This window comes from Lepidochelys kempii, chromosome 14 (genome assembly GCF_965140265.1).
Source record: "Lepidochelys kempii isolate rLepKem1 chromosome 14, rLepKem1.hap2, whole genome shotgun sequence".
NCBI classification, from domain to species: Eukaryota; Metazoa; Chordata; order Testudines; family Cheloniidae; genus Lepidochelys; species Lepidochelys kempii.
The window spans coordinates 8,122,779-8,147,703 of record NC_133269.1 but is presented as its reverse complement, the minus strand read 5'-3'; the positions used below and the strand labels follow the sequence as shown (position 1 = coordinate 8,147,703).

General features: G+C 38.3%; 1 protein-coding gene across 6 annotated transcripts in view; it reads left to right on the top strand.

Annotated features, from left to right (window-relative positions):
* The window catches only part of HELZ (helicase with zinc finger), a 149,517-nt gene that overhangs the window by 12,378 nt on the left and 112,214 nt on the right, over nt 1-24,925 (top strand). For 3 of the 6 annotated variants that reach the window (XM_073310830.1, XM_073310828.1, XM_073310829.1), the window contains exons 2-9: nt 10,071-10,298; nt 11,212-11,248; nt 14,494-14,618; nt 17,824-17,880; nt 19,274-19,325; nt 19,796-19,871; nt 23,085-23,283; nt 24,490-24,597. In XM_073310830.1, the coding sequence (XP_073166931.1) occupies nt 10,089-10,298; nt 11,212-11,248; nt 14,494-14,618; nt 17,824-17,880; nt 19,274-19,325; nt 19,796-19,871; nt 23,085-23,283; nt 24,490-24,597 (864 nt within the window). In that variant the 5' untranslated portion in view covers nt 10,071-10,088. The remainder of the gene's footprint in view (nt 1-10,070; nt 10,299-11,211; nt 11,249-14,493; nt 14,619-17,823; nt 17,881-19,273; nt 19,326-19,795; nt 19,872-23,084; nt 23,284-24,489; nt 24,598-24,925) is intronic. The other 3 variants (XM_073310832.1, XM_073310831.1, XM_073310834.1) reach the window with 3 other exon arrangements.

Sequence of the window (24,925 nt, the reverse complement as noted above, 5' to 3'; positions counted from 1 at the left end):
TCCTTGTTGTTTTTGTGGATACAGACTGACACAGCTACCCCCTGATGGATATCTGTTAGCTCAAGTGGCAGAGGTCTGTGTGATGGAACTAAAGGTTCCAGCTCTATTTGCTGATGAATTGGTTTCAATATGATGCTGTGTGATGGAATTTCTGTTTTTCTCTTTAAAAAATCTGGGAAATTATACACAGGAAAAACCTGTTAAAAGAACATTATTAAGGTTGCAGAGTTATGCGTTCAAAAGTTAGGAAATGCCTCAGTTAAGGTTATGTGAGCAACCTTAATTCAGCTCCCTTGTACACATGTATTATGATACAGTTGTTAATTACATGATTATATACTATTTTTTCCAAAGGACCCCTGCCTCATTCAATGCACAGGATGGACCTGGCTCTGGGGATGAATCAGGGTTGTATACAGAAGGAGGCTGTTATCTGTAGGACCATTGCCTGATTTGTTGCAGAAGTTGGAAGGTGTGTGTAATGAATGAAATAGGAGATGGCAAGATGAGAAAGGGTGGTCTCATAAGTAAAGCAGTTGAATGCTGCCCTGGAGAACTGGATTCTATCCCTGCCTCTGCGACAGAGTTCCCATGTGATGCTGGGCAAGTGACTTAACCTAACTTTTCATAGGTGGTCTCTACTAGTATGGCTCGGGGCCACACATTGAACAATGAGGAGAAAACACAATATTGAATTGATGCTCAGTGAATGTGCACTGTCCGTTATGTGCACTGAATGAGGTAGGGTCCCGTGGAAGAAGTAATATGTGATCATGTCATTAGACTGTATCATAATGCTGCATACAAGGAGGTGAATTAACACTGTACGGGCAATTCTGGCACACGCACATTCTCTCTCTCTCTCTCTTTATGGACAGCCTTGAACAAATGGATCACTTGAAAGGCTGTAGATCAAGAAATTAGTGATGGAGTTGTGATGGATGAGGCAGTTAGACCTATACATTGTGCAAGTAATTTTCGAATTCTATGCCGGAGGTCTCAATTTGCTCAACAGATACCTTGTTAAAGGCTGCTGACATGCCACAGCTAAATCAGTTGGACAATTCCCTTGACTAGGAGTTGTCAGTGTAAATTGGGTAGAGGTTTGGAGGCGATAACACTTGCAATTTAAATAAGGGATAACAATCCTAGGGGGCCACTAGCTGAAGTTAATTGAAAGGTCTTGAAATGGTCTTTCTTTTTTTCCTTATTCATTTTCTCCACATATAATGTCACTGCCAGTGTCAGTGCAGACTATCCTCTCTCTCTCCCACTGATTCCAAAGTAAAAACAAAAGGAATCAGTAAACAAAATAAAAGCTTATGGGTATCTGTATTGAAATCTGTCTCAGCATGTTATAAAGTCTTATTTACCATATGTAATGTCTGTAGAGTTCAAAGGCTCCAGGAGTTGGGGTCAGGTCTTTCCTTAATATAAAATATCATCCCATTTTTATTATTGTTGATTTGTGGAGGATAAACCCTGCTTAAAGCATCCAAGGACTGGCTACCACCCGTCCATTTGGAAGCTGGGTCCCAGTCCTGGAGCCCTTATTCAGTAGATGTGAATGGACTACTCACCTGAGTAAAGATTGACCACTTGCCCTTTTGATTGGCTGTCCTCTCTTTGGCCTTTGTTCTAGGTGGAAAGACAATACAAATACTTACTCAGTGAGTGGCTTTAAGTTAAAAGATGTGGTGTTTTTGGAGCACTCTACCTCTTTATGTTCCCTCTCCTAAGATCTAGTCACTTTTCTCATAGGCCATGTAGCTGAAGTTCTGAAGTGCCACTGTGCTATAGTCAACCCTAGACATAAGTTTTCTTCTTGCTCTAGACCAGGGGTGGGCAAACTTTTTGGCCCGAGGGCCACATCGAGGTATGAAACTGTATGGAGGGCTGGGTAGGGAAGGCTGTGCCTCCCCTAACAGCCTGCCCCCCCCCAAACTTCCCGCTCCCTGACTGCCCCCCTTAGATCCCCCCTTGCTCCTTGTCCCCTGATTGCCCCCTCCTGGGACCCCCCACCCCAACCGCCCCCCCCCGGGACCCCACCCCTTATCTAACCCCCTGTTCCTCCCCTGTCCCCCCCTCCCAGAACCTCTGCCCTATCCAAGCGCCCCCTGTTCCCCGTCCCCTGAGCCTCTGCCCCGTCCAGCTGCCCCCCGGGACTCCCTGCCCCTTATCCAATCCCCCAGCACCGGTCTCGGCCCTCTTACCATGCTACTCAGAGCTGCACTTCTGGCAGCTGCGCCGCCCGGCCGGAGCCAGACACACTGCTGCGCTGCCCTGCAGGAGTGTGCAGCCACGCCACCCAGAGTGCTGCCCACGCGGCGGTGTGGCTGCGGGGGAGGGGCCGGGAGCTAGCCTCCCAGGCCAGGAGCTCAGGGTCTGGGCAGGACGGTCCCGCCGGCTGTAGTTTGCCCGCTTCTGGTCTAGACTGATTTCAGATTTCACATCAGTTTTGAACATAGGGCCATTTTGTCTGCAATTGCACAACGTTATAAAAGGAGGACTTGTGTCACCTTCGAGACTAACCAATTTATTTGAGCATAAGCTTTCGTGAGCTACAGCTCACTTCATCGGATGCATTCAGTGGAATGCGCTGTATTTTCCATTGAATGCATCCGATGAAGTGAGCTGTAGCTCACGAAAGCTTATGCTCAAATAAATTGGTTAGTCTCTAAGGTGCCACAAGTCCTCCTTTTCTTTTTGCAAATACAGACTAACACGGCTGCTACTATGAAACCTGTCATTATAAATGGAGTAATTCATCTCTTTCTAGAAAATGGGTTAGATTGTCAGCTGTTTGGGGTAGGGAGTTAGCCTTTGTAGTGTTCTGTGTTGTGCATAGCACGCTTCTGAGCGCTGCCATAAATAATATTACTGCAGTAGCCTTATGACCAGCGTGCGAATGCCAGAGATATGTGCTACTAAGCTTTTGAGGAAGACAGACGCAACCTTTAATTTTTCCCTTTTACTTCCATCCCACACATCTGGGAGGTAGCATTCTTTTTGCAATCTAGTTCATAATTCTTTTGCATTGATGTCATTATCTACTCTCATGTTATTAAGTATTGGTTTGTGGACGTATGATTGTTCATGGTACAACTATCAGGCTGAGCTGGGAGTGCAACAGGAAAGTAGAATTCTTTGCCTGCAAAGAGCTTTGTTTTCTTTTCTCGTGATGTGCAACTTTATTTTGCAGTTCTTAGCTGGAACAACACTCTTTGGTGGTTTGATTTATTTTCTTAAATATATAGGCAAAAGTAAATAGGTTTTTATTATTATTATAGTTAAGAAAAAGAAATAAGTAACAATAATAATTTTGACTAATCTAAAGGAGTTGAGTGGCAACTTGGAGTTACAATCATATAGCGTCATCCAGAGTTGTGAGTGAGCCTTAAAATTGGGTCAGTAGAAACTTAGGAGTCTATTATAGTTTTGTAATATATATATTTTAGTTACTATATAAGATGATATAGCTGTTGGTATGCATATTATTCCATATTTTATTAAAATAACATTCTCTGATTTATGCTGGATCTTTGCTAAGTGTTGACGGTTAAACATTGATGAGTCATGGTTTTGTGTGTGTAAAATGTTGATGCAATCACAGACACAGTGAGATGGTAGTTAACAGGTTGTTTGTATGTAACATTATTTTTTCCGTGTAGTGTCGTAGTCTGTTTTATTTATTCCAGTTTATAAAATTATAAAATGCACCAGAGATCTAGATGCATGTGTAAATGAAAAAAACAAGCACCACATTCACTGGTAATTTGAAAAAAAAATCTAGAAAATATTCAAGTCACAGGGGCCTTGTCCTTATCTGCTATCCGACTTCCATCCTTCTCCCAATGAAAAATTTACCACAAGCCCCTTAGCTGATTTTTAAGGTCTTCTGCTATGAGTAGTTCACATTCCATTTTCACCAGCGATAATAAATTGTATAAGCTCATGGTCTTACTTGGAATTCTTGAGATTCACCATGTGTAGTGCTAGGCACATGGTAAAGTGAATGTATATTTACTATTTCATATGCTTTCTCCCTAATTTGTCTTAGTATTGAATGTCTTTTAATTAGAATCATTACTCACAGTTTTGAAACCTCTGATTTGTAAAGACTGTGTGGTTGTATTGAGTTTTATATAATTACGTAGTTTTTATGATGAGCATCAGAATCAATAAAGTTATTGATTGCTGCTGATGGAAATTTTATGGCCAAATCCTGCGGTCTTTACCCTGACAAAACTCCAAATAAAGTCAGTAATAGACATGAAATGAAAGTTTTGTCTGAGTAAAGATTGCAGGATTTGGTCCTTATTCATTAATAGTATTTCTCCCAATGTTTAGACATTTAATAAAATCCATTTAGTAACTTCTTTTTATTAATGTTTTAGACTGCGATATTTTGGTACCAACCCCTCTCCATTGGTAGTGTTCTGGTCTTTAATCTTGAATTTCCTTTCTGCTGCCAGCTTATTTTCTCACTCTTAAATGATTTAAACATAGATTTTTGTGTTTAAGTCATTATAGATCTGTGATCCGTACCTATTTAAAAGGTAGACAAAAACAGCTTTCGTGCTAAATCAGCCACTCACTTAGCTCTAATAATTAGGTACTCTAAGTGAAATCTAGTAATAATCATAATAAAAGAAACCTCCATTGGGCTTTTGTTGTCTCTTTAAAATAATTGCCAAGAAGCCATCTTTACTTGATGCTTTACCTATATTTGGTAAGAAAATGTCTTTAAACTCTATGCTCCCTAGATAGTTCTGCCACAATGGTGTCTAGCCTTCTCAGCCTGAGGGCCAAACAAATTATTTCATAAAGGGCAAGGAGGCACAATTGACTATTTCCCTAAATTCAGGCCACTCAAGTTCTATCCTGCTCTTCCTGTGGCTCTGACAGCTTGGCAGAGAAGCAGACAATTGAGCAGGCAGAGCTGCCTTATCCCTCTATCCCTTCTGCTGCAATGCAGCAGGCTGTCAGCAGGGGTGCGCTGCTGAGTAGCTCTAAAGGGAAGGGACAAGAGCTGCTAACAGTGCTTGTGGCTCGGAGCAGAGGTGTTCTGGGGGGCAGGAGAAGTAGTGGGGGGCAGTTGGGGAGGCCATGTCTGCTGTTTCCTCTGCCTAATGATGGGTCTGATTCAGAACTCCTCAGTTTAAAAATTTCAGGGTGTGGCTGAGGGAACTCATTTTCAATTTGTAATCAACTACGTGTTTTTTTTTTTTTTAACACATTGCTCTGCAGGGCCAGAGGTTGGACATCACTGCTCTGTTATTAATCTTCGACTTTAATGCTTGTTAAAATATGCAAATATTTACTGAATTGCCTACTTTGTAAATGTGCATACAAGACCTTGGTCCTAATCCTTGTGCCATTGCAGTTAGAAGGATCGGGCCACATCACCTGTTGGTTGACTAGGTAGATAGTGATCTGTCTGTCTGGATTCTCTACAGTCGATTGAGAACGTACCTGCATCTGTTTGCCTTAGCTGGTTAGCTGTCAGCTTGTCTGCTTTATCATAGGCTTTGGCTCCATAAAATACACCATTAAGCTGTGATGTGTAGTGGTGCGCACTCATGGGCTGTACTTCTTCCAAAATACTAAACTTGTAGTTCAGTTCTGCTGTCTCTCCTCCTCCACTTAATTTTGGTTTGTTGTTGGACCAACTATCCAGCCATGATGTAATTCTTCAAAAGCCTCTTGTGTGCCAAAAAAAGATGGCATTTACATTAGAATAAATGAGCTAGATGATTTTGTTGTTTATAGCTCTTCCTTCTTTTCCTACTGCTTTAAAAACACTGAGGCTGGAAATGCTTTATTGGGGGTGGAGGACCAGACCAACGCCCCTCCCAAAACTTGGAGGAATGGATTATTAGGTAAATTTGCCCCTGCTAAAGTGCCTTCTCCAGAAGGTGCTGGAGGAGGAGCTAAAAGACCTCTTCAATTTCTTGAATCATCCAAGGGAAGAACTACCTAAACTCTTGCCTGTGTGGTATTTAGTCTTGTGTTATCACATGGATTGTAGTGTCAAACCATACCCTAAGACTGCATAAAGCATAGTTAAAATGTTGATGCTTTATTACAATTGCTAAATTAAAATAATTATATAAATGTGCACTTCCATGTGAGGGTCTCAAAGCACTTTTTGGCACAGCTGGGAATAAACTTCATATCCTCTGACTCCTAATTCTGTGCTACACTGTGCCTACTCATAGGATAAATTAGAAATTATACTGTTGTATTTGAATTGTATGAAAAAAAAACCTTTGAGGAACTGAAAATCAAAATTTCCATTAACAACTGCCTCCTTCCCATGCCCATACAAATATTTATTATTCTTGCTTGTTGGTCTGTGGGGCGCTCTGGTACCAAAATAGGCAAGTTCTGAAAGATGTCTGACCTTAAATGTCTACATGCCCTGGAGTGTATGTGGATGGAATTGAATGAGCAGAATTTGTCAATATGAGTATGTGAATTATGAATGACAAAATGAAATTAGTCTTTGTTTCCTGGTTAAATTTGTCAGTTTCCATACTTTGCCCAAGTATCAGCATGCTTTCTTAAGATTAAATTCAATTAATAAATTACCCTTCTGAGGCTCCCTACCTATTTCTGTGTTCTGTAGATCTTCTGTGTCCATAATCAGCATTCTGCATTGATGTCCCCTTGAATGCAGAGCCTGTGACTCAGTTAGCCCAATAGATGTACAGTCCAACCAAAACTCTGGGTTAGGTAAAGCTCAGTTATGGCCCCTCAGATACTCTCTAAGGATAAGTGTTAACCCAAAGAAATTGTATGGCCTCTTCAGCATGAAAGGCCACTGCTCAGGGTGTGGAACTTGACTCCCTTTCAGGCCAGCTGATTCAACAAGAATTCAGCCGTCCAGTAGAAGACAATTTATAAATACAATTTTTTTTCTTTTACAAGGTGCCAACTTGTGAAAAGTGGCAGAGCCAGTTGGTAGGTGGTGAGCTTAATTTCCAGAATATTTTTAACCTTGATGCATGGCTGCTCAGTGACCATAGTGGTCCCTGGGAGTAAAATTATCTCAAAGCTGGAATAACTGTTCTGTGTTGTAACATGTTGTGGGAGAAGGGTTAAACAACCTACCTTCTGAAGAAACTATATGCCTATCAGTTATAAGTATATTACCGCCTCCTACCCTAGGGCAGTTAAAGTAAGGTCTGGAGCATATACAGCTCTCTTAGGCTGCTGAGACAAAAACATCAAACAGTAAAGAGCTTTAATGAGACAATTGTCCTAGGAGTTTTGTTTATATGATGGTGGTGGAGCAGGAATTAGGAAATCAAAAGTGCCATGGAGGAAGTGAAATCCTCTTTTTGCAGCCCTGGAGTGGGATAATGTAATTTAAATTTTTGAGTCTTTCAGAGAACCAGCTGCCAATCCCATTCCTTCATTTGTGGTTCCTCCAAGGAATTACTGGTTCCTAATACTGGAGCAACTCCCAGGGCTGTGAAATTTACTATGGGCAAAAACATGAGTGAAGTGAACATTGCAGGCTATGGTAGATCTAATTTTCTATTCCATCTGCTAATTGGTTCCACAGCTTGGAGCTAAATACTGGAAACTAAATATATGTATATACATATGTGTGTGTGTATATATATTGCAAGCCAGTGATTGCTGGTGGAATCAACCAATCAAGTGTGGAACCCATTTTCATTCCATTTACATTATGGACACATGAGAACTGGGTGTGCACTGTACAAAAGCACTTGCAAACTTTCATGTGAAGAAAATCTGTGAATCTGCTTAGATTTTGTGAACATTTGCAAAATTTGGCTTGTGAGAATGTTTGTGGAAAGAAAACATTTGAGTTGACAACCTGGCCCCAGTGAAGTAAATGGCAAAACTCCTATTGGCTTCATGGGGCTGGGATTTCATCCTTTCTGAATAGTGGGATATGAATTGCCAGACTGGAAGTATTCATGTAGCCATCTTGAAAGCTCTTTGATTTTGTAAGTCATTCAGTCAGGGACTGGAAACAGTAGTATGTGACATAAGTGGCCACTTACACAGCAGGAATAGTGTGTTAGGATAGTCAAACTTGGATACTTGCATATGTGCCTCAATTACTTTTAAGTTTTAAATAAGGTTCAAATGATTTTTTTAATCATAGTTACTGACTTTTATAAAACTGCAAGTCTGCCTTCCAAAATAGTAATGAAAATGTATACTTGTTGAATATCAGAAGAGTAGCCATGTTAGTTTGTAGCCACAGTTTTTAAGGTGCCACTGGACTCCTTGTTATACTTGTTGAAGACTCAGTCCTGCAAACATCTGGGTAACTTTGACATCAGTGGAATTACTCAGGTGAATAAGGTTACTCGTGTGCTTAAGTGCACAAAATCTATTGCTTGTCCTTACCATGACAATGATAATGAAAACATGAATGATATTTTATTCCCATCAGCAAAAGGTAAAGCTCTAGGTGGGTGAGTGAGAGTAGAATTGGGAAGATCACTGTTAAGTCAGAAGGTAAAGTTATAGTCTTTCATCAGGATAAAGGCAGAAAACACAAAATTACTTTTCTCTATTTTTGTGACATATGTATTACACACACAGCCATCTCTAACATGTCAAAACAAGATGGGTTCAGTCAAAATTGTTCTGACAAGTCTTTAAACATTGTTTGTACATTCATTTGCCTTGTGATTCTGAAAATTAAATTAAGAGTGATACAAGACAAACAGAGGATTACACCATGCTGCTGTAAAACATTGAACATTTCTTCTTTACAGTTGTACTGCTTAAGCATTGGCTGTGAAAGAGCATGTGGTAATGGGTGAAAAGGCACAGTGGATTACTTCAATGGGAAAGGCATGCTCTTATCTATTTGAGCTTTAGACTTGTTGGAATTCAGGCACCTTAGATTGATAAAGACCTAGAAAGATCAAACATAATGAGGATTTCTAATAGTGAATTATTTAGATGTCCTAGAGATGGAAATTATTTTAAACTATCACAAAAGCTGATTTTATATCTATAAGATACATACATAGTCTCATAACAATATGAGATAATTTATTTTAGGAAAATTTGCCAAAGGTGATCTGCTTGCTAAAAAGAAAATGAGAAACTGCATCATTCCCTGCTTCATCTGTCAAAACAAATTCTTGTCAAGTCCATTTTAAACTAAAATAGCTGTCCTGAACTTGTGAATTATATTTAAATGTTTGGTCTTGGGAGGGATGATATTGTAAAGGGGAGTTATTGAAAGGTTTTGTGCTTTGCTGACCAGGTATATTTTTGGCAGATAATCCTGACCACCTTGGATATAAACTTTATCTCAAACAAAAAATGTCCTTAAATCGTTGAAAGTGAGTTTCAGTGGCATCCAGCTAGCCCCTACCCCTCCTCATTACGCTTTCTTTTCTAAAAGACTACATTTTAAAAAACAAAACTCAAAAGTCCCAAAAAATCAAGATGGCAGCAAGCATAATGCTACCTCACCTACTTGGGACCTCTGGGCTCTATCTGACATCAATATGAATAGAACATGAGAGAGACTGGAAATGAACAGCAAAGCCACTTAAAATTCTTCCTTATTTACTTTCACCCACTCGCCTGAGACTACATACTTTAAGAGCAAAAGTGCTCCTGGAGAGAGGGGTGGCTTGGAGGAGAGGATTGAAAGTTGAGAGAAAGGACACTTGGTGACTAGGAAGTAGGTTATTCTCAAAGGATAAAGAGTGTCATTAATGAAGGCACAGAGCATTGGGTGAGTAATCATTCAGTAAGGTACTTAGGCACATGCCTAATTTGAAACCAATGGGATTACTCACAGGCTTAAAGTTCAGCATGTGCTTATGTACCCTGATGAATCCTGGCCAAAAATAAGAGCAAGAGGGGAGGTGATAAAAGGAACAGTATGAAGAAATGATTAGGAAGAGTTTAGGGAGTAGGAGGGGGTGAAGTAGGAAACATGAGTGGAGCTGAGTAGATGGGGTGAGATTATGGTGCCTTGAAAGTGAGAACAGAAGGAGGCTTGCCAAGATCTGATCACCAGTATAACATTTATCATCCCCTTGCCCCCTCTTTAGGATTTCTGTCCCTGAGTCATGGCAGACAGAAGACCAGAGAAGTCATGTGAACAAGCATGTGAATCACTTAAACAGCAGGATTATGAAGTGGCTGTGAAGCACTGCACGGAGGCACTCCTTTCCCTCAGCCAGTACCCCCCAGCTCACTTCCCGGAAGCATGCCAGGCTGAAATCAACCGCATAAAAATTGAGAGTCTTCTCTATAGAATTGCTTCTTTTTTACAACTTGTGAGTGCGACTCTTTAATAGTATCAGGTGACCTGGGAAGAAGAATCAAGTGCCTTTTATCTTTCAATGTTTAATTAGAAATCAGAACCTTATTATCATTGTCATGTTGCTTGGACATAAAACCCCTCCTTGCAAAAGCAGATGTAAGGCTTCAGTTTTGCAGGGGTCTGTTTACCTGTGTGTACTAGCTTGCAGGATTGGGACCCAAGTGTAGTTTGGATCTGAATAAATGATTGATTAAAGAAACAATAGAAACGTATTTTAACTTTGGTGAAACTTATTCCTGGGTCAGAGATATTCACTAATAATGTACTACATTATATATATTAAAGTAACATAAAAACTATATTAAAAGACAATTAATAAGGTTGCAAAGTCAAGCACTCAAAGTTAGGAAGTGCCGGAATTAAGGTTGCCCATCTGAATGGGATCTTCAGGGAATTTAGCTGCAAAGCTCTCGCAAGTCTCTACTGAACATGTATGTACAAACTGTGATTTTTTCAAGTACAATATGTACCCTGCAGGTTCTGACCACACCATATTAGTGCAAGATTAAGTAAACTGTACAATTCACAGGCAACAGTCTGAATTTTAAGCAAACATGGGAAATGATAGTTCTATATTTCCCTCCGGATGTTATGGCTTCACACAGACACCTCTTCTCTTAAAACATCCATTTAGTTAAAATCCTGGAAAAAGACAACATTCTAAAGGTGAATGTATTAGACCCATGTCTGAAGTTCAAGTTAAACTAATGTACCTTCAACTATATCACATTTTCTACCTTGAAAAATAGAATGTGAAAGAGAAAATGGGTTATTTGACGTTTCAGAGGGAGTTGCTGATTGGCGCAGGAAGTCGTTTATTCCAATTGGAATAATATTGTTTTTAAACCTTTTTTTCCCCCCCACAGAAAAACTATGGACAAGCAGATGAAGACTGTAGGCATGGTATGCTGATTTATTTATCTATTGTGATTTCTAACAACATGTAATCAGTTCTCTGGATTACAGAACATTCCAAAACAAATATCAAAATATTTGCTTTTTTAATGTCATAAAATTGTCCTACCCAAATTATTGCTTTGGTTTATAATGTAAGTACAACCCCACTGAAATACAGCCACCTCTGCTGTGGAGGGTGGCAGCTGACCATTGGATCGTGAATCCCTCTGATGACCAAGAAGAAGTTGGCAATTTTGCCTGCCTTCCCAGAGAATAAATAATAAATGTTTTATCTGCATTTAGGCCATGATTCAGCAAAGCATGTGCTTGACTTGATGCTTAAATTCATCCCTATTCAGCAAAGCACTTAAGCACATGTGTAGTAAAGCCCATACTTAAAGTTAAATATGTATTCTCGTGCGTTATTGAATTGGAGTCTTACAGAGGAATTAACCATCCGTGCTAAAGTTCTGTTCTTTTATTATGGACCTGATCCAAAACCCAAAACAATCAGACTATTTTCATTGATTTCACTGGGCAGGAAATCAGGCTTTATTAGCACCCTCTTGGGAAATAAATTGTACTGTGGGTAGGTCCCACCTTTTGGTGCTCTGACTCTTTAACTAATCTTGAATTGTAATTGAGATTTCCCCCAAGCCCTGATTGAGTTTGAAAGCAATTGTTAAATGGGGACTATGTGATTACTTGTACTATAGATGTATTCGCTTGATGGGATGATTGAGACTTTATCACTTCTGAATATTTTCTGTGTATTCATCATATGCAATGCTGTCCTTAAAACAGTCTGCTATATTTAAAATCCACCTATTGTATCTGCTGCTAGAGCCAGAGATGCATTGTTCTGAACTGGCCTGCACAGTTGTCCTTCCTGACGGTAAATAAAGAGCCAAGAAGAGATATATGGAAGGATGAATAATGGCTAGAGGAGGGAGAAGAGAGAATGCCATTCAATTAATTGTATTTTCATTGACTAATATTCTGAGGATCAAATCTGGGTCATGTTGAAGTCAAATGGAAGATTTACCATTGATTGTAGTAAGGGTAGGATTTATCCTTGAGACAGCTTTGTGGCTTACACTGGGAGACTATCTTTGTTTCTTCTCAGCATGTATAGCAGATACCTGAATATTTCAAAGGAGCTGTACAGTTAAGAATTGCTAAAAAAAATATGCAACAGTAGAGCAGATTAACGCGTATTTTTAATTTAAATAGATCTCTTTTGAAATGCATGGTAGGGAGAAAAAATTAAACAGTGTTCTGGCCATGATGAGCCTTTAAAATCAGACCACTTAAAGGGCTGTTCTAGACAGAAGTCTGGACTAGCATATTACACATACAAATCTTCTTTTCCTCCAGGTCTTAAAATATGTAATTTTAGAACAGGTTTTTATACCAAAATGATTTTTATAATATATATAAACAGATTTGATTGTATTGCCCTAATTGATCTTGTCCCAGCAGCTAGCATTTCAAGACAGCTGCAGAGGTTGTCTCAGTGGGTCTGTTTTTTATTACTATTGAAAGGACATTTTAAAATAAAAATTCCATGCGTGTATCAAGGTTTAGGCCTGTCTGCTATAACGGTATCCATTGAAGTATGCACAAACCTTTTTGACAGAAAAAGCTTTATTCAATCTGCAGTTATGACTTTTTATAAGACTTGACATATTGCAGACACCAATGACTTCATTTTGATTTAAAAGGAATGAAATGCATGCTCTAGCATGCACACTAGAAGTATGTATTCTCTACAAACAGTTGTATTTACTGATAGAAGCACAAGGGCTTACTGTAAGAGTGAATCTCTTAAATAATTCCATAAATATTCAAAGAATTTTGTTAAAAATGAAAAGTTACAAACTGATGGCCTACTGCAACAGAATGCTTTAGCTAAATAACTCCATGCAATTAAATATATAAAATATCTTAATTGAGTATCTAAAGTTTGAGGTGTGTTATCCTAATTATTAACTGTCATACGTCTTAAAACTGAGTTTCTGTAGCTTTGTTTTTCCTTCTGGTTTGGGAAGTAAGTCTCTGTTCTGAAATTGTTGTCAGCAGCCGCAGTGTAATTTGAATGCAGAGAATTATGTTTTGGGCATCTTAAAATCAGGGTTTGGTTGCCATTATATAGTTGAAAACATGTCCTGTCATTTTTGATATAGATGTTCTTTTGGGACTATTCTTTCCTGATATGTTCACATAATTCCCCTTAATGACATGTACACCTATTAAGTGGGAGAATTGATTTGTTTTTTGATAATCTAATTCTGTAGTCCTTGTGCCTGTAAACTTCCCGTTAGCATTAATGGGAGAAACACACATCTAAGAACTGAATAACTGGTGATTGGCAGTAGAAACAGAAATGGTGACATTGACTGCAATAACAACAATGTATGTTTTTGACTGTAACTTTTACAAACAGCCTTCTTACATTATTACAGTTTGCATGCGTAGTTTTACGTAAGGTTTCAGTCTCTTTAAAAGGATCTTTTCTTTCTGGACAGGTAATGCATATAATTAAGTGTTATTACTACTAGGCTGGAGCATTTCTATATCATGAAATAAATGCTTTTACTCTTGCAAATGTCAAGGAAAGTATCTGTTTGGCTAGCTATCTAATCCCACAGTTTACTGGTACAAAGTTTACTGTTACATGAAGCTTTTAAATATCAGGATTAAAACAATCATTCCTATTGCAGCACGAGTGAATACCAAGTCACCTAGACTATTTCTTTTTAAAGTAGCAAGAATATTAATTTCTTTAGAGCGATTGACCAGTGAAGAGGTTTGGTAAATTTGCAAATTATAAAGTATGCTTTTTGCTAGAGTGAATGGATCCTCAGGAGCATGTTTTTATCACCAAAACTTTGTTGCAGTTTTGACTCTTGGAGGGATGAGGGAGATCCTTTGTATCCTTGTCAAAGAGCTGAAGTAACTGTGCTCTAACTTCAAGGGTGTTGTCACCACCCTTCTGGCTAAAGGATGATGGGTTTGCATCTCCTTCGAGCTCATCTACATAATTTCTTAATTGGTGGGAGATGTCACTGCTAAATGACAGGAGGCATGAGGGCAAAGCCGGTCCAAGCCTTGCCAAATCAGGAAGGGAAAGTTTGAACCTAAGTCTCAGATGACATTTTAGCTTTAAAGGTGAAGGGAAAACTGAGTAGGATTTAGTTAAGCTTTTACTGTCTTTTGGTGGGGCTAAAAGTAGGTGCTTTGTGTTTCAGTGCTGGGAGAGGGACTGGCCAAGGGAGATGGCTCTTTCCGTGCAGTGCTTTGCTGCATGCATCTTAAAGGGAAGCTACAAATTGTGTCTAAGGTTCTTTCCAAATCACTGATGGGCGAATCATTGGTAAGTGGATCTGATTTAATTTACGTAACTTGAAAACTAAATTACTTTTGAATTTTTTTGGTAATTTAGTATCAAACCTTGGTATGGCTCTTTGACCAATAGATAACAATAAAATAGTTCATATGGAAAATCCAGGGATGAATGTATATTAAAATATTCAGATGCTCATATGTAAGCAAGAGCCCAGGTTGTTGCTTAACCAATGTTTCTGAACCAGTACACTTTTTTGCGGATTTCTACTTTTGTTACAAATCAGTAGAATGTTCAAATTAGTTGTCTGCATCTAATCCCCATGGAATGGAATTTTTATACATGTGCAGTTTAATAGAGCAGAGCATGCATTTCCATCCTTTTTGCCTGTATTTTAAATATCCACCTGAGACCTTTTTGTTTGTGGTTCAGTTGACTAAGTTCAGCTTTCATAGCAGAAAGCACATTGATGTGATTATATTTTTTAAAGATGACCCAAATTGTTTTTAAGTAAACTTCACAGCTGTTCGAGACAGAAAATAATCCAAATACTTGATTCTAAAATAAAATTGTTTGCCTCACTTGCTGGGACCTGAATTCAAGATTCCTCTTTTAGGCCCTGATCCAGGAGAGCACTTTACACAAGTGCTTTACCTCATGCACATGAGTAGTCTCCTGACTCCAGTCACATGTAAAGTTAAGGACGTACATCAGCCTTCACAGGATTAGGTTCTCATTTACTATCTGTGTTCAGTTTCTCACAGTTTCAGTATCTGCGCACCAAGTTTCTCCTGTGTGAGCTGATGGTAACACTAACATCGAAGGTAGTGTAAGGAAGGCTCTGCTCTGCTCTCAGAGGTGTTAATGACTTCAAAAGCTCCTTGAGGAGAAATCCAGAACCCTAAACTCAGGCCTTAGCAAGAAAAAGCAAAAAAACTTATTGTGAAAGCAAGTTTCTAATTTTAATAAGTTTATCATTTTAAGGCTGTTCCTATAGTTATTGAATGATTTAAGAGCTTGAACATGCAGCATTAATACTAAAATATATAAAATACCATAAGCCCACTTGTTGCTGTACAATATGTGAGCTGTGCCAAGTAATTGTTGGGCCTTTGCTCTAAAGAGTATAAAATCTAAAGCCTACTTGAAGATTAAAATATTTGATAGAACTGTTTGGTGATACAAATCTCCTTTCACTTTCATCTGGGAAGGGGCTCTTGTTTTCCCTATTGTGGTTGATCGCTGTAGCACCCGTCAAACATTGGGGCTGTTGTCCCTTGATTGGAGGGCTTCCATTGTTGAATCCTGGCATCTTTAACAAGCCTTGGGATTGATTGACATGCAGCGTGACACTGACCGTAAACATGCCTCTTCCTGTTATACCCCTTTATAACATCTAAGATTGGGTTGCTGTGCAAGGAACAAATAGGCATCCTGCGTATCCTACTGCATGTGGATGATTGGTTAGTTTTGAAGAAATCTAAATTTGAACATAAATATTGTAACGGCAGAGGAATACATTATGTTGGGGTAATACACTCCTCCTGATGGTAAAACAAATTTCCTGAGATATATTCTCTTTTTACAATAATGCAATCTCTGACAATAATGGTACTGTTATTTATCTGAAGCTTATCTGATATGGTTATGAAGATAAACAAAAAGAATGAAAAGGATTGACATACATGTTCATGTCTTTTAGTAGTAGTTTGCCTTCAGAAAAAATAATGTAAATAGCCAAATACTCCATTACCTAGGCAGTGCATTTCAGACTGTTATTCTACAGTTATGATGGGTTGACAATTAGCTTGGTCTTTCCAAGTGAAGCCCCTACGCCCAAGCTGAAACTTATGATCTCATGACAGATCAAAGATCATCATTCGTGATTGTTTTCAATAGGAGTAGTAAAGTCAGAAAATGGTTTACTGACTTCTACCAATGTCTGTGTGGAGTAATTCAATGAATAAAGTTTGGAGTGTTTTTACTTGCAGAAACTGGAATGCATCCAGCTTCCCCCACAGTAGTATAAGGGAATGTTTCTCAGTAACTTAAATTCTTTATGCTCTATATAAGAGCCCTACAAGTTGGATTTGTGAACTCTGCTTTTGGAAAGAAATAGAATAGCATTTCAAATAAAAGCTCTGTGTATGAGGATTATCAAATGTACAGATTGGCAGTAAAGATATTTGAGTTTCGTTCTGCTGCTCTGTAGTAAAGGGGAATATAAAGGACGATTATAACAATCTGCTATCTAACAAACTCAGTGGCACTTAATTAATAAATGCAGCAAGTGGTCAGTTAAATGAAACCACAGACCCGAATCAGAACTCCTGAGTTCAGGATTGTGCCTTCCATGTCTATGAGATAGCCTTCTAATTGAAAAATAACTTCATATTCAAGGGAATCCCAAGTAAAATCCTTTGAAATGAATTTATCTGAAGTAAGGCAAACACTTAATTTGTAGTGAAAGCTGCTACAGAACAGTTAAAGGGAACATACTCCAGAATGGAAAGAGTTGTTAGACTGTAAAAGTAATCAATTTGCAAAATAGCTTCTTGAGGAGAAGTGACTAGATCATGGATACAGCAGTGTGAATTTCTGATATTGACTCCTCTGAGCTGGAGTAAATATTCTAATAGCAATAATAATAGTAATAATACCTAGCCCTTATATAGAACTTGTCATCAATAGATCTCAAAGCTCTTCACAAAGGAGGTCAGTATCATCATCCCCATTTTACAGATGGGGAAGCTGAGGCACAGAGAAGTGAAATGTCTTGCCCAAGGCCACCCACCAGGCCAGTGGCCATGCTGGGAATAGAATCCAGGTCTCTTGAATCCTTTTCCAGTGTGTCACAGTGTCTCTAGGGTATTTGTTCTGAATAATACTGTCTTGTGAATGTGGAATCTATTAATGCTTCATGTGGGTGACAGCCAAATTTCCTAGAGTTTATTTACCAAGTTGTCCTGCACATGTATCCCATTTTGCCTGACACCTGTCGCTCAAGATTAGCTTTTATCAAGGGCAAGTTTCCTTGTTGCATAATAATGTTTGCTCAGTGTTGCACAGTATGTCATTTACCATTATGTAATAAAACTCAACTGCTCATTTGTCTTCCCCTCTTGCCCGTCCCCTTTCCCAAATATTGGGTAGAAAAAAATGTTCCTCGCTGCCTGTGTTTACCATAGCAGAGGATTTATGTACCGAATGCACTAACGTTTTTCTCTTTCCCTAGAACGGGATGGTAACTAAAGATTTGACAAGACTAAAAATGCTGCTCGCTGAAACAGCGGTAAGAGTAAGCATGTTATTGGGAAGAAGGTGAAAACTGATCAATTGGCTGCAGGGTGTTTCGTTCTGTGCTCTTTGAACAAGGTGTATTGAGCACTATGGCCTACACTAGCCTACCTGTCTTCACTATCTTTAAAGCAGCCTTACACCAGTCTTGGATCTTTGTTTTTGGTGAAAAAATAAGAAAAATGCTGAAAGGTGGTTGACTGTGGCTTGCAGTATTGACTGGAGAAAAATGTGAACATCCACATACACTCTGTTTATTTCTTATGATTCAGAAAGTGATTCCTCTTTCCAGGGAAAATTATCCACTAGATCTGTTAGCTGTGTCCTAAACATGACATAAGACTTAAAGTGACTTGGAAATTCTAGATGCTCCAGCAACATCTGTAGGAGGGAGGGATTAGTCTAAACATTATATTTATTGTTTGAATTACTGTTTTCCTATATGGACTTTGGACTTTGTTCATATTCTTTAAATCTTTGCTTTTCTTTTCCTCTAAATATAAAATAAATAGACGTGTCAGTACGTTGTAAGACTTCACTCTTACTCCAGATGCAAATTGAAATGATTGCACTTTGACTCTTTCTGTTGAATCTGCTTGCAGCTTTGGAACAATCTGCTCAGTGACCAGCCCACTACTTCATTTGCCAGTGTCATATGTTAAATTCTTATGTCTCTAACAGCAGTATGATTCACTCACAAAAATAATAGTCCCTCTTTTTTAAACAATAGCTTTTAAAAAAGAGACACACACTCGGTTCCACTAAGGCCATATGAGTGATTTGGACTGATCTTAAAATAGCCAGAGAGAGCTCTCCTCTTTAGCTTTCTATACCAGCTGCCTCTCCTACCCCAGTAAAAGGTAGAAAAAAGGGATATCAGGTGTTCGAGGAGTGGTTGTGGATGGGAGGTGACATGGTGTAGCAGAGCTTTACCATGCCTAATCCTCCCCTGGCATAAGAGCCATTATGGGCCTTATACCAGTGGCAGAAGTTAGAATAGGCCCCCTGCTGTTCTTACTTCCACAAAGGCTGAATTGATGAGGTTCAGCGAGCTGTGACTGGCTCCTATTGGACACAGCTTTGTTGTCGTGGTGAACTGGGGCCAAAGTTTTTAGACAGTACAATTACATTTTTTTCTTTCATCAGATAAGTACACTGTGGTACAGTAGATTTAATGTTCACATTAGATTTCCTCCATTCAGTTACTGTGACTGCTGGCGTGTTAACATGAGACCCTGGTTTGTGACCAGAATGTTGTTTGAACTAGTTGAGATTGTATTGTAACAGTCAGTACAAAAAAAATCTCTTATGAACACAGTAGCAAAATGCAACTTACAGTCAAAATCTTCATATATGAACCAACATATCTTTTTTCTTTGTTATTGCAGGCAGCAGCTAGCAAAGTACCCTCAGGATACCATGGGGAGGATTTGGAAGATGGTAAGTAGAACGTACTTAAAAGATGCTTTGAGTTGCATGGTGAAGCATTGACGATGGAACCACCGTAGTTGTCTGAAGAAACACCATTGTCTTGTATAGGCACGGCCCAATCATTTGTCCCTGACATTTAGTTGGAGGGAACACACTAGCAGTAAAGGGGAACCCTGCATGAATATTTAGCTCCAGTTTTGTTTGGAGACGCCAGGCCACGTTTATTGGTCAGTTTGTTACGGCAATACCACAGATTAATTTCTGTAACTTGCTTTATATGATTCCAACTTTCGTCCCACGTAAATTTCTCAGGTATTGAAATCAATTGCTCAATAGATTGCTATGGGGAAACAGCAGACCTGCTTGTGTGTTTATATGTTGTGAGATGGTGTTCAGAAACATATAACCCTGTGAATGTCTACCAAAAATTCTTATACTGGCAACTGGAAAAATAACCAGAATCCCCCATTACTCTACAGGATCTCAGGATGGTTGGCAATTCCGCCCCCCACCCAGGGGCGTTACAAGTAGTGAGGAGTACACATTGTGTAAGAGGTAAAGTGATATAGTTTTATTGGTGATGAGAAGCATCTCTGTTTAAGGAATAATTTCATTTCTTTTATTTGCTGATAACTGTTTAATTCATGAGTGGAGACACTATGAGGTCAAGGGATATAACCTACGTATTAGATCAGGGAACCCATTCACACTGTGTCTCTGGGTAAGTCACTTCGCTTCTCAGCACATCAGTTTCTCTGTCTGTAAAATGAAGTCAATAACACCAACCCTTAAGTATGTTTAGCCCCATTTTGCAGAGGGAGAAACACACACACACACACACACGAAATGCCTTGCTCAAGATCACACAATTTGTGCTAAGATTGGCTTAGCTCCTAGTCTTTCTCAGTCCATTAGGATTAGACCATGCTTCCTGTGTATGTAGTTTTTATCATTAGTAAAAGTGCCAAAAGATGCATTAACCTGGGAAGTCCTGCACTGTGACTTGATTTTGCATTGCATGTGTCATGTATACATCAATTAATTTCCCAGGATGTGTTGCAATCTGACCTGCTTTTCAGCTGGTATGGTTGAGTGTGTGAAAATCTAGGCTCTTTGGACCTGATATTTCAGAAGTGCAGAGCACCTGCAATTCCCATTGATGTCAGCATTTTATAATTTCATGCTGGTAATCATGCCGGGAGATTGACAACTTGATGTTTGGTAGCCTTTTGATGACATTCTTTGTGTTAATCAGTAACACATAACAGGAGCACCGTGTGAAGTTTGCCGTTTTGCTCCTGGACTTGGTTATTTGAATGTTGCTAATTGTCTTTTTTTGCCATATGAAAGAAGTAGCAGCATTTTAGAAAAATCAGGCCCTCTGTTTTTAACTCTCAGTATTGTACCTGTATAAAGAGTGGCATTTTGAGCCAGATTTTTAATCCCAATTCTGCATTTTGTTCCAGTGAGGATATAATCTAATGTCCACTGATTACTTTTGTATTACAGGAACTATTACCTTTGGGTTGAGAAGAAGGTCTTGATTAGTGAATCCATGTGATTATTATAATTCTGGCTGTGGGAGTTAGGTTTATTTATAAAGAGACAGTAAGAACACTGAATATTAATTTTTGAAACCACAGTTGTCTTGAAGGTGGCACATGGCAATAGAGATGTGGCATCTACTAGATAATGAAATGAAGGAATTGCAAGACATACTCAATAAGGAACTGAATGTGTAAAATAAATGTAATTGTTGCTAGAAGTACTGAGAAATGAAAGAATGTGCAAAACTGGTTAATGGTGAATGATTTAAAGTGCTGTATCTTTCTATTAAGTGCTGATGAGGAAGAACCCAAGTACTTATTTCTAGAAATATTTTCTGGAAAATGAGAACACTTCTAATACGAAGGGTCAACATTTTCTAAATAATAATAAAAATTCCAAATATCCAGCAGTGTATATTGTGGTTTATTGTTTTTATTAGGTCAGGAATGAATTTGAAGTTTCTTAAGGGATGTTGATAAAACTATCCATTCAAAATTGAATCTCTTACATGTATGCTAGTAATAGTATAGATTGTTTTAAATGTAAACAATTAATTTTACTTACATTTTTATAAATTGTTTTTTTGTTAGCCATTCATTTAGTTTAGTCTGTGAAAATAGACTAGTCAGTGTCACTTTTTTATTCTAATCTGTTTCACTCTTGAATTCTCATGCACTGGTACAATGATATTAAAAACATTGCAGGGGAATGTTTAAATCCAAACAAAGAATTGTTTTCAGTGAAAATATTTTAAGTAAATAACATGAGAACACTTCTCTTAAAATGATATCTAAAATGTTTACTTTCTTTCATACAAAATTTATACTTGGAGCGTCAGAACACAGTGGCATCATTTTAAACTTTCTAAACTTTTCTTAAAGGAAAAGAGTATGCTAATTCAAATAATAAACTATAAGTAAATATGGCTTGTATATCAGACACTTTGCTTCAAGGTTTTTCTGTGATTTTTCAATCACATAGCTCCAGTTTTACCATCTAATTTGCATTGTTACATAATATATTTACTACGAGAAGGTCATAACATTAATCATCATATGCTGTATCTATCAGTGACCTTTGACCTAGTTGATCCATCCTCTTTTTCAGAAACACATCAATGTGGGAAGATGTCTAAATTCGTCCTGTAGTGTAAACTTATATATGAAACTCAACATAAAGTTAGTTACACATCTTCTACATTTACAAGATCATGGTATAGATCGTTGGCTGTCGTCAGCTGTTTGGTACATGTGGTGTTTTAATTAATCAATTTTAGGTTTCTCATGTGGAAGTGAGGATTGTCCTGCTGTTTATGCTGTATACCAGATGATTTCACAGTACTGTCAAACCTTAAACATTAAATTCTATCCTCCAATTCTCCCTCCATCCAGTCTAATTTTTTTAAGTGTTTACAGCTTTAAATAATGATAGCTGACATGCTAAAATTCTAGCTACAAGAATATTTTCCAAATAATATAGCTATTTGAATGCAAAGTGTAGACTAACAGCTGCATAGCATTTTCTGAGAGAACTGGAATTCTTAAATTGTGTGTGGGCAATAAGATGGTACTAAAGGGATTTCTTAATTTTAAAGTGTAAGCAAAATGATATCACCTGGGAACATTACTTGACATTATTTAAAAAAATCCACAAACATAATAAAGTGTTGTACACGTACTTGGTCTGACTCTCTTGTTTCAAAGAGGTTGGTGTTCAGTACTGTATGTCCTTTGGGAGATTTTCTAAATCTATCTATAAAACATTTACACAATATCTACCTGAAGTTAACTAAAAGAACCACATGATGTCAGTGTTGCTTCAGAAAATGTCTGCTGAAAGAGCACTCATCTGATAAGTAATAACATGACCTTTAGAGAAAAGTTTGTCATTGACATTGTTAGGTGTTCAGCACATATTTATTTGAAAGTAAAAGTTTCTTAGTAAAATGATTTATGGCCCTTTATGGTTAAATTGGAAAAATTCTGCATATACCATTATGGGCATTACTGCAAGAGAGGCTGCTGCTGAACAATCCTGTATGTACATGTATATGTAACTAAACCAGTTTCTATTGACTGATCCTGCCATTTTATGTCTTATGTGAGAGAATCAAAAGCCAGGAGAAAACTCTTTGAAGTAAAATCTCAGTTATTGTTTGTTTGTTTTTAAATTGGAGCTTTGAAAAGTTTGAGGCATAATTGTTTTACCTGTTTTGTGTAGATTTTTAGAGCAAGGGATCTGCAGGTATGGTGCACAGTGTACTTCAGCACATTCCCAGGAAGAGCTAACAGAATGGCAAAAACGATATGCTTCCCGCTTGATAAGATTAAAACAACAGAAGGAAAACAAACAATGTTCGGGTAGTTATATGGAAACCTTGATTGAGAAATGGATGAATTCATTATCTCCTGAGAAAGTGGTAAGGAAAACAAACTCCTTCTTTGTGTTCATATTTAAAACTATCAGATGAGCCTGTTTTCAGTCCTTACCACTAGAACTGGTCGAATTATTCATTACCAAGAAACTTTTCCTGCTTACAAAGCTTTCATAGGCTGTGAGTGGTTTCTACAAATGCAGTTGTTCTCCTCAGGAATTCAACAAAGAGTTTGTGAACTACAACTTGTGGATTGATTGCAAATTGTTCATTTTCTTATTGACTATTCATGGTGCAGGATGGGTCAACCAAGTCATGCAGTGGTGTTCCTGCTCTTTGTTCGGATGGTGGTACTTTTTAAACTGAAGCATTAATTTTCAGCGGTGAATACTCCTTTTTGTGTGTGATTCTCCTTCTTTGCTTGCAGTTGCAGGAGTTTGCATGAAGAAAAGTCATTCTCCAAACATTCATTTGGTCATACAAATGTTTGTGGATACTGAAGAGTAAGGTTTCAGAGTAGCAGTCGTGTTAGTCTGTATCCGCAAAAAGAAAAGGAGTACTTGTGGCACCTTAGAGACTAACAAATTTATTTGACTATGAAGAGTAAGTGTTATGGATCTGATCAAACCCAACAGTTCTTTGCAAGTCCAAAGAATGTTTGTGGCACTAGTTTTGCAGCAGTCAACCAGCTCTTCTTATGACTGACACAAAGGAGTTTTCAGTCTATCGTTGATAAAATCTGGGAAAAGTGAGCACTTTGCCAAATGGATTAATGAGCAGAAAGCGTGATTCTGCTCTCCTCGTACTCTAGTACTCTCACTGAAATCACTGAGAATATTGGATCTGTTGGGAAATGCAGTCTCGGTGCCTTATTGTATAAGACCCTTGTTTCCAACTGAAATCTTAGACCTGACTGACCTAAACTGATTTTTGAGATCCATGCCTATGAAAATCAGGTAGTGTTTGTTCTCCCTGAATGGTTGTTTTGGGTCTTTTTGTGTACATAACATGATGTAGTTGAGTTACATTCTTAATTGTTGTCTGCCTCTCTGATTTAGCGTATATCGGAATTAGTTCTTGTCCGGTGCTGATATTAGAATCCTGCACAATGTTTTTGCTGAAATCAACCCTTAACTTATGAAACAATCATTTTAGGCTTTCTGTTTTAAGATGTTAACTTGGCTTGACTGTCTTCTTTATTGACAATGTCTGTAGAAGTTTAATGCTAGGTTTCTTTCTCTTTAAATCTAGCTTAGTGAATGTGTAGAAGGAGTGAGAGTAGAGCATAATCCTGAACTATCGGTTACTGTCACCACCAAAAAGTCTCAACAAACGTGGACATTTGCTCTCACTTGTAAGGTAGGATTCCTCCTCTTTGAAAATGGATCAATATTAAAGCTAGCATGCTGCAGCACTTGGATCTTATTTCTTTGCTCCAGTAAACCCACAGACTTTTGCAATTAGTGTTTCAGCTCCAAAATGCTTCTTTTAAAGTGAAGTAGTGGGGCATGGCCCAACCTCCACTCTGTTTCTCCCCATTGGGGTGGCGATTGCTGGTGTGGATGCTGGGAGGTATGGGGACACTATGTTCTTGAGAGTGCAGAGACTCAGCTGTGCCTGCTGAATGAAGTCTTTTAGCCTCCCCTAATCTGGCCTCAGATGAAGCACTTCATAAAATAGTTTTCAG